At 40.5% G+C, this 17866-nt stretch overlaps 1 protein-coding gene across 6 annotated transcripts; it reads left to right on the top strand.

Annotated features, from left to right (window-relative positions):
- Positions 1-776: 776 nt before the first annotated feature.
- On the top strand, positions 777-15572 carry st8sia5 (ST8 alpha-N-acetyl-neuraminide alpha-2,8-sialyltransferase 5). Of its 6 annotated transcripts, none has more exons than XM_076758235.1 (9): positions 807-1541; positions 6258-6365; positions 6696-6791; positions 10097-10189; positions 11868-11954; positions 12161-12305; positions 12456-12568; positions 13122-13214; positions 13323-15572. In XM_076758235.1, the coding sequence occupies exons 1-9, from the start codon at positions 1396-1398 to the stop codon at positions 13783-13785; spliced, it is 1344 nt and encodes a 447-aa protein (XP_076614350.1). In that variant the 5' UTR covers positions 807-1395; the 3' UTR covers positions 13786-15572. The 6 variants fall into 6 exon arrangements, with proteins under 6 accessions (XP_076614352.1, XP_076614350.1, XP_076614349.1 ...); XM_076758234.1 differs by having other exon boundaries at positions 823-1541; positions 11796-11954; XM_076758237.1 differs by lacking the exon at positions 6696-6791 and having other exon boundaries at positions 777-1541.
- The last annotated feature ends 2294 nt before the right edge of the window (positions 15573-17866 follow it).

Genomic DNA, 17866 nt, shown 5'->3' with positions numbered 1-17866 from the left:
GAAGTGTTTGGCTCGAGGTGCAAGGTAGATATATTCTCACAATTCCCACATTTCAAGTCTATAAGAGTCTGACACCACAATGACCATATGATGGTTCATCAAGTATTTCTTCTCTCACATCCACCCACCACTCTGCTGCTTGTAAAGGTGTTAATGCAACCCAGACTGCACCAGATGGACTTGGATGACGTGATCAAACAGCTGTCAAAGCCAACACTGGCAGAAATCAATGGCACTAATACAGTTATCAGCACCAGTGCTGAAAAGATCCACTGACTTCTGTCAGGAGTTTGGCTCTGAGAAGGTGTCACTGTCATGGCATCAGGATTTACTCACCACAGTGTTGCTATTGAGGCTTGAAATCCCCCCCAGGCCCTAAAACAGTGGTGGATGCTGAAGTTAACTTCAAAAAGACATTAGTCATGTCATGCAGAAAATGTTGTATTTCACCTTGACATGAGCTGCAGTGAAAACAAAAAAACAGAGGAAAAAATGAGACTCAAGACCAGCAACATCAACCTGTCATACTGCAAAAAAGAAAAAGAAAGAGAAAAAGAAATCTCATGTGCAGTGCGCACCAGCATCAGATCTGAAGAAATGACAATGAACTGTGATTTAAGATTATAATAAACTGTTTGGCTCTGGTAAATTTGTGGCCTAAGGAGGTCAGGTGAGCTGGGCTGTGTAATGTATTTTGAGAGCGCAGGTGCCTCCTTGTAAAGGAGACCATGACCTTGGTTTTTGGCTGAGTAAGGAGCATCTGAGTGAGGCGCGGCGCGCCCCCGGCTGCCAGGCTGAGAAAAGGCGCACCCTCCTCCTTTTACATTTCAGGCACGCAGCTTTGCTCAGATTTGAGACGAAGCATGGAAGATGTGAGTGTGTGTGTGTTTGTCTGTCGCAGCTCGCATCAAGTAATTTAAAGGAGAAAAAGGCGCGCGCTGCATCGATGCCTTTGCGTTATCTTTATTTAACATTACGGGATCGCCTCTAGACAAATAACCCTCTGAGCGCGTATTTCTGGATAATCTGCGTTGCTCGCATCCGATCGAGCGGCTGCACCTCGTCGGGACGAGTAGCGCGCAGCATCCGCAAATCAAGAATCTCATACGGGACGTTTCATGTTTTTCCATCCGTCCGTTTGCAAAATACATACAGATACAGAAATTATTTTACCAGAAGCGGACGCAGGGCCGCTAAAATTTGCAATTGAGGTCACAACTGGCGATAAATTACGATGCTTATCATCCAGCACCAATGATGCTGCGGTACGAGAGCAGTGAAATAGCCTAGAGAGGTGATGGACGATGTCCTGTCCACCGGGTACAAGACACCAGCGCTCCTGGTCCTGAATGCAGCGGACAGAGACACCTAACCGGGTGTCACCGTCAGCCCTGGATGCTGCGCCGAAGGATGGCATACGCCGACCCGTCGTCGGGGAAAGATATACTCGGTAATAGATCGCTTTGCTTCATATTTATTTGCGCATTTGGACTCGTCACACTATTACAGCAGATTCTCTATGGAAAAAACTACATTAAGAGGTAAGTGTCGGTTCTTTCTGTGTATCATTAAGAATAGACAATTAGAGCGCAGGCCTGTTTCTAACTTACCTGCTGTAAGGATAACGTTCAGCCTTAAAAAAAAAAAAAGCATGCCTTCATAGCCGTTTTGTGTGAGGTTTTTGCTCAGTTTGATCCCAGTTAATGACTGAATGGTAAAAAAAAAAAAAAAAAAAAAGAATGATAAACTGATAAATTGCTCAGGATAAATGTCTTCTGGATGTCGGGACGTATTGGGAAAACAAGCTTTAATGGCTGAGAAGAACAAAAGCAATTAACCATCCATCTTTTTTTCCCAGTGGCATAGAAACAGTTTCCATTGGATTTATTTTTTTGATATTTTCTGAAAATGAAGCATCACATTCATGCCATACACAGTGCTCCACCTGTGTATGGTAATGTTTTCCCTTTCTTTTTCTTTTTTTTCCCCAAAGATCTTTATTTGATTTTCCGTTTCAGCCTTCTTGACTGGTCCTAGCCTACATCTTACAGAGGCATCAGATTATCGTAATGCAGCTGAGAGCTATTGGAGCTGATGATGATTACAGATATCAACATGATAAAGATGATGTGTATTTCTTATTGGTCCCCGTTAAACAAATCATTCTACCAGGTTGCACACACAGCCACTGCAGAGCCATGTTTTACAACACCTCTGCAACAGCATTTATCTGTCTGATATGGATTCTTGAGCTGAACCCTGGTTGGAAGTCTACTTTTGCACTTAAAGACCCATTTATTGACTAAATTGCAGCCCCCTTTCCTCGACAATCTGAGACAAATTTCAGTGTGAGACGAGCAGATGCTGAGAAGCCGGATGTTTGATCTTTAGGTGGTTCAAAGAATCTCACAAAACACCAATTCTCACTCCAAACAAAAGGAACAATCTGAAAAAAAAACAACAACAACCCACCTCCAGATATTTTGCAGACAGCACATATATGTTTACATCACAGCAAACATATATGTGCTGCAGTCTGAAAGCTCCCCACAGCTAACCCCTCCCCTGCCACCCTGCTGGGCTGGTCTGACAGTACTCAATGTGAATTCATGGCATCTCGACCTCTGCGGTGAGATGCATGAATTCAGACCCGACACACGCACCTTTCTTTCTTCGCCTGTGCCCTTACTTTGCTCCTAGCGGCCTAGGAGCGGGGGGTGGGGTGGGGAGGGGGACCAAGCCGCACAACAGAAACCAGTTGGCTCAGCGGCAGCCATTTTGCTACAGTCTGTCTGCACACACACCTCAGTGCAAGTGGGGGAGAGAGAGGAAGGAGAAGGCGAGAGTGAGAGACTGAGTGGGAGTGATGAAACGCCTGTGTTCGCATGTGTGTTTGTGTGTGATGCAGAGAGGGAGGGAGAAGACGTCATCTCATGATGTCTCGCCAAGCATAAACAGTCAGAAGTCCACATGGGTTCGACCACACCCAGCCTCATCCCCCGTCAAACCCAAGCATGAGGAGGTGCATCACAGAAAAAACAAGTCTGCGAATCGCCAGAGGCTGGAACGGCAGCAGAGGAGACATTTGGGTGCTTAGATGGGGAGAAATAGGGAGAAACAGTTCAGACCACCAAAGGTCAAAGGGCTCTTCTCTAAACGTATTGTTGGATTTGACAAATCTGGCCGTTGAGTTTCCGTGGAGTCACATTATGGTGGCGCGTGAATCCCCGTCCTGCCTGCCTTCACCCACATTAGGATGCAGCTGTGGGAGGATGTAGGACTGTAAAATGGCAGTGGCAGATTCAAGAGGAAGGCTCATTATATGATCAGAGTGAGTGACACACTTCTGCAAAGGAAGTCTTATTAACTCTCAACTCTATTTGACTTGAAGAGGCTGATGTCTAAAAATACTCTCGGCTAGAAAGAGTTGCAGCAAAGGCCCCCGGGCTGCAGCGGTTTGGCTAGTAACCGTCTGAAAATGAGCACCGTGCATGTGGCTGCCACTAATGATCATCTTCCTTGTTAATGGATAAAACACCAGGAAAAAGGTGCCATCTTTGAATTTCTAGAAAAAGAATCTCCATTTTCAGTGACATAAAGCAGAAATATCTTAAAATCTAAATCTTGTCTTGATAAATAACATAAATGATTATTCACTTTTAGGTTTTACAGTAAATATTCTGCAGACTGACTAACTGATTAATCAAAAAAACAAATCACCTCGTGACTCTTTATGAGCCCTTCTTGATGCATTATGTATTTGGGTCTTATCTCTGATTCTGACCAGCTTTCTGTTTTTGTTTTTTTTTTAGTTTCAACACGCAGATGACAGAACTGTATGTACATATCAGCACATAGAAGCACTAGTTCATAATTCATAAGTCACAACACTTTACAGGAGTGATTCCCTGTTAAAAGTTAATGCAGAGAGAGAGCGAGAGGAGATCACAGTTGTTTTTGCACAGTCTGATATCACTATTGTTGCTGTTGTTCCTCCCACTATAATTAATGTTGCTCCTTGGACCATCATTGCAAATGACCAGTCACATTTTATGATGCCACAGCTTTGCAACTGGGGAAAAATGACAGATTTTAACACATGATTAAAGCTGTAAAATAGTTTTGCCCCCTAATCCTCACAAAAGTGCAGCAGAAAACAGAAAATAATAAGTCAAAAAATAATGACCATATAAAAATAGGCTCCACGATGGACAGTAATGATGATGCTTTAAAAGTAACCCCAGCATGGCCTTATCAGAGAAAGCTCTGTTTTCATATAGTTCCGGTTTTGATAAGGCCAATGTAGTATCTTCTCATCTGAAGTGGTCTGTAGTGGTTATACTGGACATCCTAAATGGACATCTGAGTTAATGTGCCCGCCTTACCCTGAAACACAAAGTGCCCATCCTGCTTGCAAAAAGCATGAACAATGCTGAAGGGCAGAATCAGAGCACATTAGTGCTGCAGAACAACTTTGTGCCTGTTGTTTGTCTGATCTGATGCGTAGATTACTGTCTGGATTGTGCTCACAATTGAGTCAATAGGAGGTCAGTTGGCTTTTATTATGCGAAGTGAAGGCCATGGCTTGATCTGTGAGTTATAAGCAGTGACACGAGATTCATTTAAGGTTCTTGTTTGGCAGCCACAACACAGAAAAGCATCAGTGTTGGATAATCTTTGTGATACTGATCAACTTGCAGCATTTTTCAAGCTTTGATTTAATTGTAGTGATTATGATTAATAGCATGCATGACTAAATCATACCGGTACGATTAGCAGACACTTGTCGTCTCGTAGGCACACATGCTAAACCGAGGCACAAACATCTCTCTGATTTTAGGCCGTTCTGTTCTGCAGCTGGCTGCAGAGTGTTGTTGAGATGTTGAAGTAGCACTCAGAGGACCCGAATGTGCCCGCAGATCAGAGCTGAGATGAGTTTGACGATGAATGCCTTCTCACATAATGCACCCAGAAAGGCTCTCTTTGGGTTCACTTTCCCTGCTGAATTTAGCACAACACCCACAGAGCACTCGCAGAAATGAGTCACACATGAATACTTGCATAATAATCAGTCGTTAAGAGGAGAAGCTGCTCACCCACTGATATTTGGGTATGGAATGTAAATAGCAAAGCCTTGTATGCAAAGCCTGATATAGTGTGTTCCTCTGTTCCATAGACCTCAACTGTTGTCCCAAAATTGAGTAACAATACACATTTGAGCTTTGAAATACAAGCCAACACACAAAATCTGTGACTGAAAAGAGTCCCAACAAATGCACAATATTCTCCTGTTTATGATTTATGTCTTCATTGGGAACCAGTGGAGCTGAGAACCACAGACGGGCGTTAAAACTGTTGGTTCTGGTCTTTCACAGGATTTGTCTTCAGTGACAAAAATGTAGAATATTGCCAGCCATATCCTTAAATTCACAATTAGATATGTTTGAGGCCTTGATATTATGGTTTTCCCTTGTTCTAAGCCCCAAAAATGACTCTTGTAGATTAGTGCGGACGCCCCTCGTCTCTCTAAAAGTCAGTGATTTGAAGGCTATGAACCACCTGCACCCAATGGCTTCCTCTGATAGATAAACTGTGACGTGTTTGTGAAAAATAATGTGGCAGAGGCCCAAATATCCTGACTTCCATATTTCCAATAACGCAACCAATAGCACAGACGAGCTGAGGTAACCCCACAGAAAAAAAACTGTTTCCAAAGGCTCAGTGGTGCTAAACATGACTAGTAAATCCATTTTATGTGCAAACCCCCTTTAACAGTAATATCTCATTGAAAATATGGTATAAGTAGGCTATTTTTTACTACCTACACTTGCCAAATCAGTTGGCATCTCTTCCTCAGAAGTAATTTGGCATTCGCAGCAACATTGGCAGCATTTATTGCTCCTCCCTTAACTCACTCTGACTTTAATATATTGAATTACAAGGCTAACACTCGTGCAGCCCAATATTGAAGGGTGTGAATGTTCGAATCAGTCAAGATAGTGGCAACAGCCCAGCAGAGCATAAACTAACCGTTGAAACCATGATGTCATTAACGGATAATTCATTCTAACCATGTTTGGTGTCATACCTTGACTGTTTTCTTGAGCCAAAAAGCTGGTCCGTCTGACTGTATTTGTGTATGTGAATGTGCAAATTTGAGCGTTGTGAGTGAACACATGGGCTTGGTTGTATGTGTTTGACATTTGCACAATGAGGACAATAAATCCCAAAAATAAACTGACTCATTTTCTTACTAGTGCGCAACAGTTTAGCCGACTCAAAGGGGACGAGACAGGAAATTGGACCGGTCCCGTTAATTTCTCGGATGATGGATCTCTGAAGCCTGCCAGAAATGGAAGGAAAAGGTACCTTTCCAGCGTGACTGACTGCACAACACCTCTGAGAAAAGAGAGTGTGTGAGAGAGAGAAAGAGAGAGATGGAGTGAAAGAGAACACTAGTTTCAAATCCATCATAGTGACGACCCAGCCCTGCATGTGTGGACTGGGCCGCTGATATGCCCACCAGTCTCCTCAGATGTTGTAGAGAGAACACAAGCTGTAGCATATTTACATTTTCTTTCCTCTACATGTTTTAAAATCTGCAGATTTAGCAGGAAGTTAGCAGGGGTGGTGATGTCACAGGACTACATCACACATTTAACTCTAACTTAACCTACCTGTCTGCATGTTGACAGATGTTTCCGTCAGAATTTTCAGCCAGATTCACAGATCTCCGTAATAGTCACACCCTGCCTAGCCGATATTAAGAAGAAAAAAAACCGCCCTCAAAGGTAGGCCAGTTTGAAGGCATTTTAAGTATTTTCACAGAAACCCAAGAATGCCTCTTTCTTTTCCATTAGTTTGAAAGGTATAAACTCTCATATTTTTTCAGTGGTGGTTGCACTTCAGATTTGCTCTTGCATGTTGTCTGATCCCGTTCACCTCGACCCCAGATCTCCAAACCCCATCCCCCCCCTTCCAGAAGCTGGTAGAACCACGGTCTCTCGTTGATGTACTGGCTTCTCCTCGTCCCTCTGTGTCCCATCCAGCACCCATTTCCAAATGCCTTGTCCTCCTCAATATGTGTCTCATGTGTTCTGCACAGCTCTGTGTGTATGCCATGTACATAGTGTGGACACTTCTCTCTGCTCCCCCTATCTCCCCTTCTCACATCTGCATTGTCTCTCTCTGCGACCTGGATTTACCCCCTTTTCCACTTTACTTTCCTTGTTAGAATAAGACAGGAACGTGCCAGATTTTTCTTTCCCCAAAGCTCCAAATCCTAATTGCACTGAGCCGTAGATGTCAGTATCTGTGGTAAAATGCTGGTCGGTCTGGATTGGTTTTGAACCAGCATTGTGCAGTTAAACTAAGATGCCATACGGGATGAAATTCATCTCAAGTGAATTACTGTCTTGCTTTTAGAACTGAACAGAGAACACTTGCAAAGGTTTCATCATCTTAGCTAAAACAAGCATGAATAGCCCCATTCAAAGGGTCAAATATATTATATAAAACCTCAGAAATACACTGCATCATCAGGTGGATGTAGACAACCAGTTTCATTGTTCCTTATTTGTACAATTTCATCCCTGTATCTTGTTCCTTTAATGCATCCCTCCATTGTATTGCTTGTTGTGTTCAGTCATGACTATTATTATTTTTAACTCACCTCATTTACCTCCACAGCCACAGGTAATATTATCCATCTTCCCAAACACCACACTACATCCTTTTTATCTGATGTGACAAAAAATAACATTTATTCTAATAAGTACACATTGCAGCTGCTGCCATTTTGGCATTAAATCCTCTGACCCTCCCTCAAGCATTATTTGAAAAATAGATTCAGATGTACCCCAGAGGGGGTATATTATGAAACTATAATTACTGTACAGATCAATATTTATTTATATAAAACATGTTTATTTAGAGAGAGATGGCCTTCTGCCCAAAACCCTAAAAGGAAAATTATAGATCAGGGCTAAAGAGAGAACCCCTCTGAGGGTTGGCAGTAATACAAAATCATTTGTCTGTGAGGTAAACAGCACATTGAAACAATTAATAAATTAATTTCAAGGCTTTCAAGTTACATTTTGAAGCACTTTAGTCGTTATGGAATCACACAACCAAAATCCATCATATCACTAGAGGATTCTTCCATGCTTGACAAAACACCTTTCTGTGGTAATTTCACAGTAGACACTTTGGAAATTTGGAAATAATCAGGCAGCATTTAGTCTGTCGCATGCATTAAGAAAACGATGTTAAATGAAAACTGATAAACAAACCACAAACACCAAAGGGAGAATATGCAGCTTTTGTCAAACAGCACCCTCTGTGGCTACAAGTGGTAATTACAAGCTAATGGAACATTGAATTTGCCTTTAAAGACATCGTTGTGTTTATCTGTGATATGCTAAAATATAGCTTAACAGGAGGTCAGTTAGAAAGAGTCATAAAGTCAGTGAAAATACTCATTATCATGTCAGATAGTGTCCGTATAAAGTTTGCTAACATAAGCTGCTCATTGCAGAGCAAGTAAAGCTGCAGCAGCAACAATCCTGATGATGGGTGTGCGAGGGCGTGTTACTTAAAAAAATCCTGAATTTTCATCTCTAACCTTTAACCTCATGATCAAACTGAACCACTTCATCAGCAAGTAACTGAAATGTAACTAAGCCCCACCTTTACCAACTGCCACACTAAAGTGATATGCACATTAACGCATCACCAATTATTATCCATTAACATACAGCTGTAATATATATGATTCTGAAATGGGCCATTCTGCATAATAAGTACTTTTACTCTTGGTATTTTAGGTGTTTCATACTTATACCTCTGTACTTTTCCTTGGGTAAGATTTTGAATACGTGACTTTCACTTGTAAATTGTCGTACTGCTAATTGTACTTAAGCAAAAGAACTGATTACTTCTTCCACCTCTACTTACACTTCACACTCACGTCTATCTACTCCAGAAAGTGCAGCTATGAAAATTAGATTTACTGTTTTTGGCTAATCTTTGTAGCCTAATAAAACACCTTAGTTCCCTCTTGCTAATGTAATAATACGACCTTGTAAACACAGACGCCTCCATACTAACCACACCTCCCACAAAACACAAACTCACACACACAAACGCACATTTTATCCAAACTGCACGTTGATTGCATGTGAAAACAATGTTCTGCTGCAAGAAATGAGGCATCAGTGCACAGATAAATGACAGCTCTTGACACTTTGATATGAATCCTTTCAGCCGTCTCTGCAGAACCATTCTGTCAAACCCACCAACACACAGTCACACCACCATACTGAAGACATTATTTTGTGTGCTTTTGGTTAATGTTGCCATTTCAGTGTAATGATTGTTTTATATGTGTAAAATCAATCTCTCAGATTCTTTAGCTCAAGTTAATATTAATTTCCAAATATTTATTGCTTCCATGTTCTAATTACCTGTTTGCATGAACATATGTGTATGTGTTTATATGCACACTTTATCGAAATATCAAGAAATCAGTCAAAATGTCATGTTTTTGCAGCCGGCACAACTCAGATATAGTATTCTTCTTATGCAGTTAATTACGTTATATAAATGTGTAAATATATTGTACTTCCGCACATAAAAAATAAAAAATGCTAAACTTCCTATCCATCTGATCCACCTTTTTAACAAACTGTGCTCTGGAAGCAACCCCATTCTCCCTGTCAGACCTCATAACTAATTAAATAAGTAAAAATATGAGAGGTGTTATGTTTGTAAAATGAGTGTATCACATTGGTTTAGACTAAGATGTAACAGAATCTGGTGCAAGTGTCCAATAAATAGTATGTTACTCTCCTGTTTGTTACGCCTAAAATCAATTTCATCACTTCTGTCATTTGTCATCCCACAATGCTATACTGATATTCTGTTATTTCATAAAGTCAGACCATAGACGTTTTGCAGTAAATATAAGATATTTTCCTTTACACACTGTTTTTATATGTATATATATTGCATCTTACCCACAGTTTGTATATTAATTCTGCTGATTCTCTTGTGTGTGGAGAGTTTAGGCAGAGGATGACTGTGTCTGTCCCTCCAGGTATCTGGAGAACTATGATGGTTCCTTTGAATACAACTCCACTGCATGCAGGGAGCTCAGACAGGAGATTATGGATGTCAAAGTCCTGACAATGTGAGTGATCATTGTGACATGTCCGACACAAGTAGTGGACAACTGTGTTTAGAATAACATCTATTTTTCCCCTAAGTTGATCCTCAAGCACCTGTCAGGTACGTATAGAGACTATTGACCACCTGACTTAAGATACATGAGTGTATTTCAGTTCCCAAGTGAAGTCAGTGTCCTTCAGGTCTGAGAAAACAAATAGTTAATGTGACTTTAATCCTAAATAGCAATCAAAATATTCTCTGTGGCACCTTAAAAAGAGTGATAACAGCCTAGCTACAGCCATGCAAGCAGCTCTGTGAGGCTGGCACAGTATTCGTTTGAGCTACATGCTAACATTAGCGTGCTAAGATGTTCACAGTGAGAACGCAAACATGATGATGTTTAGCGGGTCTTGAGTCTCTCATGTTCACTGTTTTAGTTTTAGCATGTTAGCATGCTAAAATTTGCTAACTAGCTCAAGTATTTTCACAAGAAACGAGTCAAGATTTTGGCCTGATGGTGGCGTTAGATGGGAAGCCACCAAAGTTATTTCATCACATCCTGAGGGGCCTATGAATGTGTGTACCAAATGTCATGGCTATCCATCCACATACATATAATAGCAGTTCAGTTTAGACATTTCCCTCAAAAACTGCAAATGTCAACCTCACGGCGGCAAGGAAAAATCACAGGATCACAGAAGTCGAGAGGACTGATCCTCTGGGGACCATGAATGTCTGTACAACATCTCATGGCACTCCATACAGTAGTCGTTGAGTTGTTTGAGTGTGGACTGGAGTGGAGGACCAACTGACTGACAGTGCCTTCCCTAAAGAACGACTAAAAATACACAACAAGAAACAGCAGAAGTGTATCTAATGTTAATATTTGATTATTTTGAATGCTTTTAAAGGCTGATCAGTTAATTTAATAGTAAGCATGGTCGTCTCGAGAGGACAAGAAACAGTAGCTTGGCCACTGCAGATAAATGAAAGGAAAACTGAGGGAGAGAACAATGCTCAGATCTTACCACACGACATCCAAGTTTTTGCTTTTTATCACCAACAATTTATGGCTGAAAGTTGGTAACCTCATCTTCTATTGTCAGTTTAACTGCCGCACACTATAAATAACACATTTTCACATAATGCAGCTGATTATTTGCCAGATTCATTTCACCCCTCAATGAGCCAGTTGTGCTAAAGGCAATTCGAGCAGCACATTTCCTCTTGTAAGACCGTGAAGATTGTCCAGTGACCTTTTGTCCGTGCCCCTCGGGCTGCCAAACTTTAATGTCGAACGCATTCTTGGAGCTTGATGAAGGGCCGTGAGCCAGTCTGACTGAGGCAGAGAACAGCTGCTGTCACTGTGCCAGACACACAGACAGACCAGTAATGGTGCCACCCTGCCTCCCAGAGCAAATCACATCTCCCAATCATCTCAAGGGAAATGTCACTTTAAGGACAGCTATTTAGAGACACACTTGATGAAGCCACTGTCTTTGTATTAGCGATTCTAGATCCAGCAGCATCAGCAGAGCCATCACAGAGTAATCACTACAATTCTGTGTCCCCTCGATTGTCTTTTTAAGTCGTTATAATGATCTCTCTTCAATTTATTACCCTTGTAGAGTAAATCGGAAAAAAAAACATGGCCATGGGTATCCCTCCTTATTCCACAAGTCTCTCTGCCTGTCTGCCAGGGTGAAAACCTCAGAGCTGTTTGAGCGATGGCGAAACCTGCAGGTTTGCAGATGGGAACAGAACAAAGAGGAGACGAGCAACTTCAAGTACGTTTGACTTTGCCTCAGCACAAGACGTTTCTTCATTCCCCCTCAGTTTACACTCTTCTCATACTTAATCTCCACCTTCAACCCCAGTGTCCTAAGTGGGGTCAGGAACAGCTCAACAAACATACTCAACATTGTTTCAACACTTCAATTGAAGTCATTTACAACTGAACTAACCCCATCCTCTCCTTGGTGTCCTCCTAAAGGATGTCTCTGTCTCGCTGCTGTAATGCTCCTTCATTTCTGTTCACCACCAAGAGGAACACTCCTGCAGGAACCAAGCTGAGGTACGAGGTGGACACCAGTGGTATCCTTCCCATCACCGCTGAGGTCTTCAAAATGTTCCCAGATGTGAGTTCATTGCCTGTTTGCTCTTCAATATTAGCTTTGCGTATTCTGCCATTGGACTGATGCTACAAATCTGGTGACAAGATCTATTTGGTTTCAAGAACCGTCAATGCTGTTTGTCTGAATTTAACAACATATGTCTGCTTCATCCAGGATATGCCGTATTCTAAATCGCAGTACAAGAAATGTGCTGTCATTGGAAATGGCGGCATCATCAAGAACAGCAAATGTGGAAAGGAAATTGACTCAGCAGATTTTGTCTTTAGGTATTCAGGTTATAATCCTTCAGTGTTTGTCGTGTGATAATCATCATTCATCAAAATGCTTCTTTTGCACTCGGCAAATTACCCACAGTTTTACAATACAATTAAAAGTCCAGCATCTCTAACAGAGAATTCAATCACATAAAAGACTGCATAATGGTGTAGTTAAAATGGGCTCCCTGTGATTGGCCATTGCTAGGCCCCATCCCTCTTAGTTACTATTGCTATGTCTGTCTGGGCTTTCTATTCGACTGCACCCATGCACTTAACAATAACTGTTTACAATAACAAATCTAGCTTGCAGTTGTTAATAATTTTAGACATTTTGTCTATCAGACCATCTAATTTTCAGGTGCACCGGTGCAACCAATGAAAATGCTCCGCTGCACCTGACAGATTTAAGTATCAGGCTGTGATTGGAGGGGTTTAGCAAACCATCAGCTAAGTGATTTATTGCAGAGGCTAAATTGTTAAGTGATTAAATGTGCAGCTCTGCATTATGTCTTACCAGCATGCCTAGTTGAACTTCTTCATCAGTGGATTCTCTTTTTTGCAGGTGCAACATACCTCCCATTAATGAGAAGTACACAGCTGATGTTGGCACTAAAACAGACCTGGTGACAATAAATCCAAGCATTATCACGGAGAGGTACTGTAAATATGGGTGTGAGCGAGAAGTCAGGGTGAAATCTCTCAGTCTGTATTTAGCGTCCTTCTCCTTTGCCTTTTTTCATCTTATGTTTGACTTCCTCTGCAGATTTCAGAAGCTGGAGAAATGGCGGCGACCGTTTTATGAAGTCCTCCAAAATTACGAGAACTCCTCAGTGGTGCTTCCCGCTTTCTACAACACCCGCAACACCGATGTATCTTTCAGAGTCAAGTACATGCTGGATGACTTCGACTCTCAGAGAGGCGTGTTTTTCTTCCACCCGCAGTACCTGCTTAACGTACAGCGTTTCTGGGCGGTGCAAGGCGTCCGGGCCAAGCGGCTCAGCAGCGGCCTGATGCTCGTGACCGCCGCCTTAGAGATGTGCGAGGAAGTCCACCTCTACGGTTTCTGGGCGTTTCCCATGAACCCCTCTGGCATCTTCATCACTCACCATTACTACGACAACGTCAAGCCACGGCCGGGCTTCCATGCGATGCCCCATGAAATTTTCAACTTCATTCACATGCATACCCGTGGGATCATTAATGTACACACGGGGCAGTGCACGTGATCCCTCACTCCTCTGCTTTAATGTGGAAGTTCAACATTTTACCTTTTAGTTTGTTTACTTTGAATCAGGTCAACCTGTTGTGTTTTATTTCAGTCAATGAGTCGGTTCACTTCTTCCTCCCTGTTTAAAAAGAGAGTTGGCCTTCGGAGCGTACACTTCTTTGCTCTCACTGATTCAACGACACATTGAAGGTTGCTTGCTTTAATTGCCAACATACTTCTCTTTTTGATGTGTACCTTAAGTTGTTTATTTAGTCAATCAAATCACTATGGTTATCTCTGACTTTCTAACCATAGGATGCTTGTTTTTAATGTGAAAAGTGGTCTTCATAGTGATGTTGTTTCTGTGAAGTTTTCTAGTGGCTCTGCTGTACAGAGGTGTTGTTTTCTACTCAACGTTGCACAGATATTTGCGCTGAAATGGGCCGCAGTGGGTGTCTTTTTGCCCCTCATCCCCCCCTCTTCTCTCTTTATCTCAGACACTCTGTGGGTGTGGCAGCTTTTAATGTTTGTGTAAAACAAGACCTGAACCTTGATATCAAGCTAGTACTCAAAAACCGATAAAAAAAAAAAAAAAAGACCAAATTGTAACATCCAATTGTCTACTTTTGTAATCTATTTCCTATTCACCAGATTCACTGGGTGAATATTTTAAAATGCTACTGAAATGGCCTGTTTTCAGTGGCCTACCTTCTCCCATTTTTCCTCTGATATCTCTGGTGAAAAAAGGGTGTATGAGAGGAGCACTGAAGAGGAGGTTTTAGACAAGCGCCAGACGAATATCTCACAATCACACCAGGTCAGCAAACTTTGACTCTCAAGGCCACCATCCAATTTGTAAAGCAACATAGCTCTGTTGAGCGATCCAGCCTCTCGCTGTCATTCATGTCTTAAGCCATGCTGCCTTATGAGATATCAAACCCTCTATACGATATGCAATGCACCCTTGTGTTTTGCTTATCTACAAATACATAACATTAAGCTTAATCTTAGTTTGTCTCTTAAAGGATATTTAAGACTCTCTAAGGTATAGAAATCCATGTGCAGCTTTCAGCTTATATTATACTGGAATCAGCCGTTCTTACTCCTTGTAAACTCCATCCATAATCATGTAATGCTCTGCATGACTTTACTCTATACTTGGCTTTGTGTGTGCCTGCTTCAATGATCACTGAAATATGTTTACACTTAAGCCTCTACTGACGTTCACAGTGCTTTTGGAGATATATACACAAACCTTTTCACAGAAAAAATGAATGGATTTCTCGCAGTGAATTGTATAATAGTGGATGCAGTTCTCATTGATTAAAGATGCAAGAATGAAGATGGTTGCTGCCCTTTTGTGAAGTGCTACGACACTTTATTACTGCTCTGTTATTTAACCTTCCCCTTTGGTTGTGTTGGTTTTTACTGTTTATTTTGTTGTTTTGTTGCTGCAAAAAGGTTTAAAGAGACTGTAAATTAATATTTTGTCACTCCTCTGTTCATGCTTGGCTGTCCTTTGTATTTGAAGGACATCATTGCTAATAAGATGCTGTTTCTTTCATCATTTATTCAGACTCTTTGTGTGTTTATGCACAAGAGATATGAGTTCGGCAAATATGAACACCAAAAATCTTTTGGCTTGACCTCTAAATTGTTATACACACACAATAGTAAGGAATGGAAAAGGAAGGTAAATGGTCTGTGTACTGAATGGAGGTAATGTATAACACAGTGCTTCTTAACTGACTCTGGATCATTCTTTATACTGGTATTGTGTTTGTAAATAAACTTCTTTGGATTTTCCCACTTGTATGTTTAATGGGAAGAGCACACAACAGTACTAATTAATATATTTAAATACTATTTGCCATAAGTAAGACTCATCATTAACATGCTGCCTGATTACAAAATCTTCTGAATTGGTGCTGACCACCACCCGCTGTGCTTGTTGAGGGCTCCAGACGACACAAGATGCTAATTTAACCACCTCATTTTAGACCAGTTAACCTTTGGTTTGTCTGCTCCAATTAGCTCGTTAAGCAAAGCTACTGTCAACACCTCAATTATTAAGCAGCAGCCGGTATCAGTGTCCTCTCACAGACTGACTCAGCGAAGGATGCTTGCAAGTATGGCTGGCAGATCATATCTGACTTTTGCTGGAGGTCTTCAAATTCCACCCTGTCAACAAGCACAAGAAAGGTTAATGCTAGAAACTGAATTTTTATAATGACAGTTGGCTTAAGATATAAGAGGCTTTTAGATGCATTTAAAGCAGTATTCTCCACCAGGCATATTGCTCCAGGTGGGTGCCTCTGCATTTACTGTTGGATATGCTCAAAACTTGTGTAAGTTTAATAAAAAAAAAAAAAAAAAAAAATCAGAAATGAAGATTTGATTAGAAATAAATCCAAATGCTGAGTTAGCTGAACACCAGGTGTGAATGAGAATGTGTTAAAAGTTACTTAGCGAGCCAGCAGAGAAGTCAAAAGAGAAGAAGAGAAAGAGAAGAAAAAAGAAGAGGAGAAGTCAGTTAGCTAACATCTCAGTTAGCTCAAAGTACTGGAGAAAAGGCTGAAAGAGCTAGCTAGAGTTATCTAAAAGCTACCGCTATACAGTTTAAATTGTTAAAGTAATGAATAGATGATCGATGTAGTTAGCTAAAACTACTGGATAAACTGTTGAAATAGCTAGCTAATGTTACCTAAAAGCTATGTATATGCAGTTTGAATTGTTAAAGTAATGAATAGATAATTGATGTAGTTAGCTACACGTACTGGATAAAAGGCTAAATAGTTAGCTAAAAGAAACGGATGAACTGTTGAAGTTATGGATATACAATATAAATTGTTAGCTATCTTCAGTTAAAAGTAATTAATAAACAGGTGAAAATATGAAAAAAAGGATAAATAGTTGAAATAGTTGACTTAATGAAAAAGAGTAGCTAGCTAAAAGTAATGTAAAAAATGTTAAAATAGCTAGCTAATATTACCAGTACAAATTGTTAGCTAACGTCAGTTAAGAATAATGAATAAACTGGTGAAACAGTTAGAAGTGATGAAAACAGTTGAGACTGTTAAAAATGATAGATAGATAGATAAATGGTTGAATATTTAGAAAAAGAAATTGCTAAAAAGTTTAAATTGTGTAATACTAGTTGAAAGTAATGGATAAACGGTTCAAAGCTAGCTAATGGTTGTGCTAAGTAAAGAGTGGTTGAAAAACACAGCTAGCTAAAACCAATGGATAAACAGTTGAAAAGGTAAAACCACCAAATAAATGGTTGAAGCATATAGATAAATAGTTTAAATAGTTAACTAATGGATACAACTATACCGTTGAATTGCTAAAACTATTGGATAAACTGCTGAAATTACTACAACAATGTCAACTTTTAAGTTAATTTTTAAGTTAACTATAATTGTCAAAGGGTGTCTAAATCACAATCACCACCATCAGCAATATAAGTTTAAATGGAGTTCTTCATTGTATTTTGAGTAAAAAGGTTTTTGTTGAAAAACTGGTGAACTAAGGCAGCTGCACAGACATGACTGGCTGATTCTCTCAGGTAAGCTGTGTCTCATGATATTATTTACATGCAGTTACTGTATTCAAACATATGGGAGAAGTAAGGTGGTCTGGTGGTTTGCAGGACAGTAAGACAGGATCACAATGGACACAAGAAATCAGAAAACAGATTATTTAAAAAGTCTATTGACAATATATTTACAGTGAATGTATAATAAAATCTTATTGCATGAATATTTTAAATATGATTAGTTAGGAATACTGTAGCATTTCGTGTTGTTAGGGGATGATTCCTCTGTGCACTGGGTCAAATGAGGTTTGACTCTCTGCTGTCATCCGCAGGTTGGGTAATCTGATGTTGAAAGATCAATATGACCAAACTCTGCCCTTCCCCTGATGCCTGCATTATCTGGTGTCAGGTAGCAGCAATAAGGCTAATGGGATGATTTGGCTAGTCAGGTGCAGATGTGTATGCTGGTGTGATGGAGCTGCAACAAAAATTTGCATATGGGGAATTTATGCTATTTTAAAAGCAGCTTTACTAAAGACAGAAGACTCATTAACTAGTCTTA

This window comes from Chaetodon auriga, chromosome 19 (genome assembly GCF_051107435.1).
Source record: "Chaetodon auriga isolate fChaAug3 chromosome 19, fChaAug3.hap1, whole genome shotgun sequence".
NCBI classification, from domain to species: domain Eukaryota; kingdom Metazoa; phylum Chordata; class Actinopteri; order Chaetodontiformes; family Chaetodontidae; genus Chaetodon; species Chaetodon auriga.
Note: the sequence above shows the minus strand (reverse complement) of the source record. Positions and strands in the feature narration are given on the sequence as shown.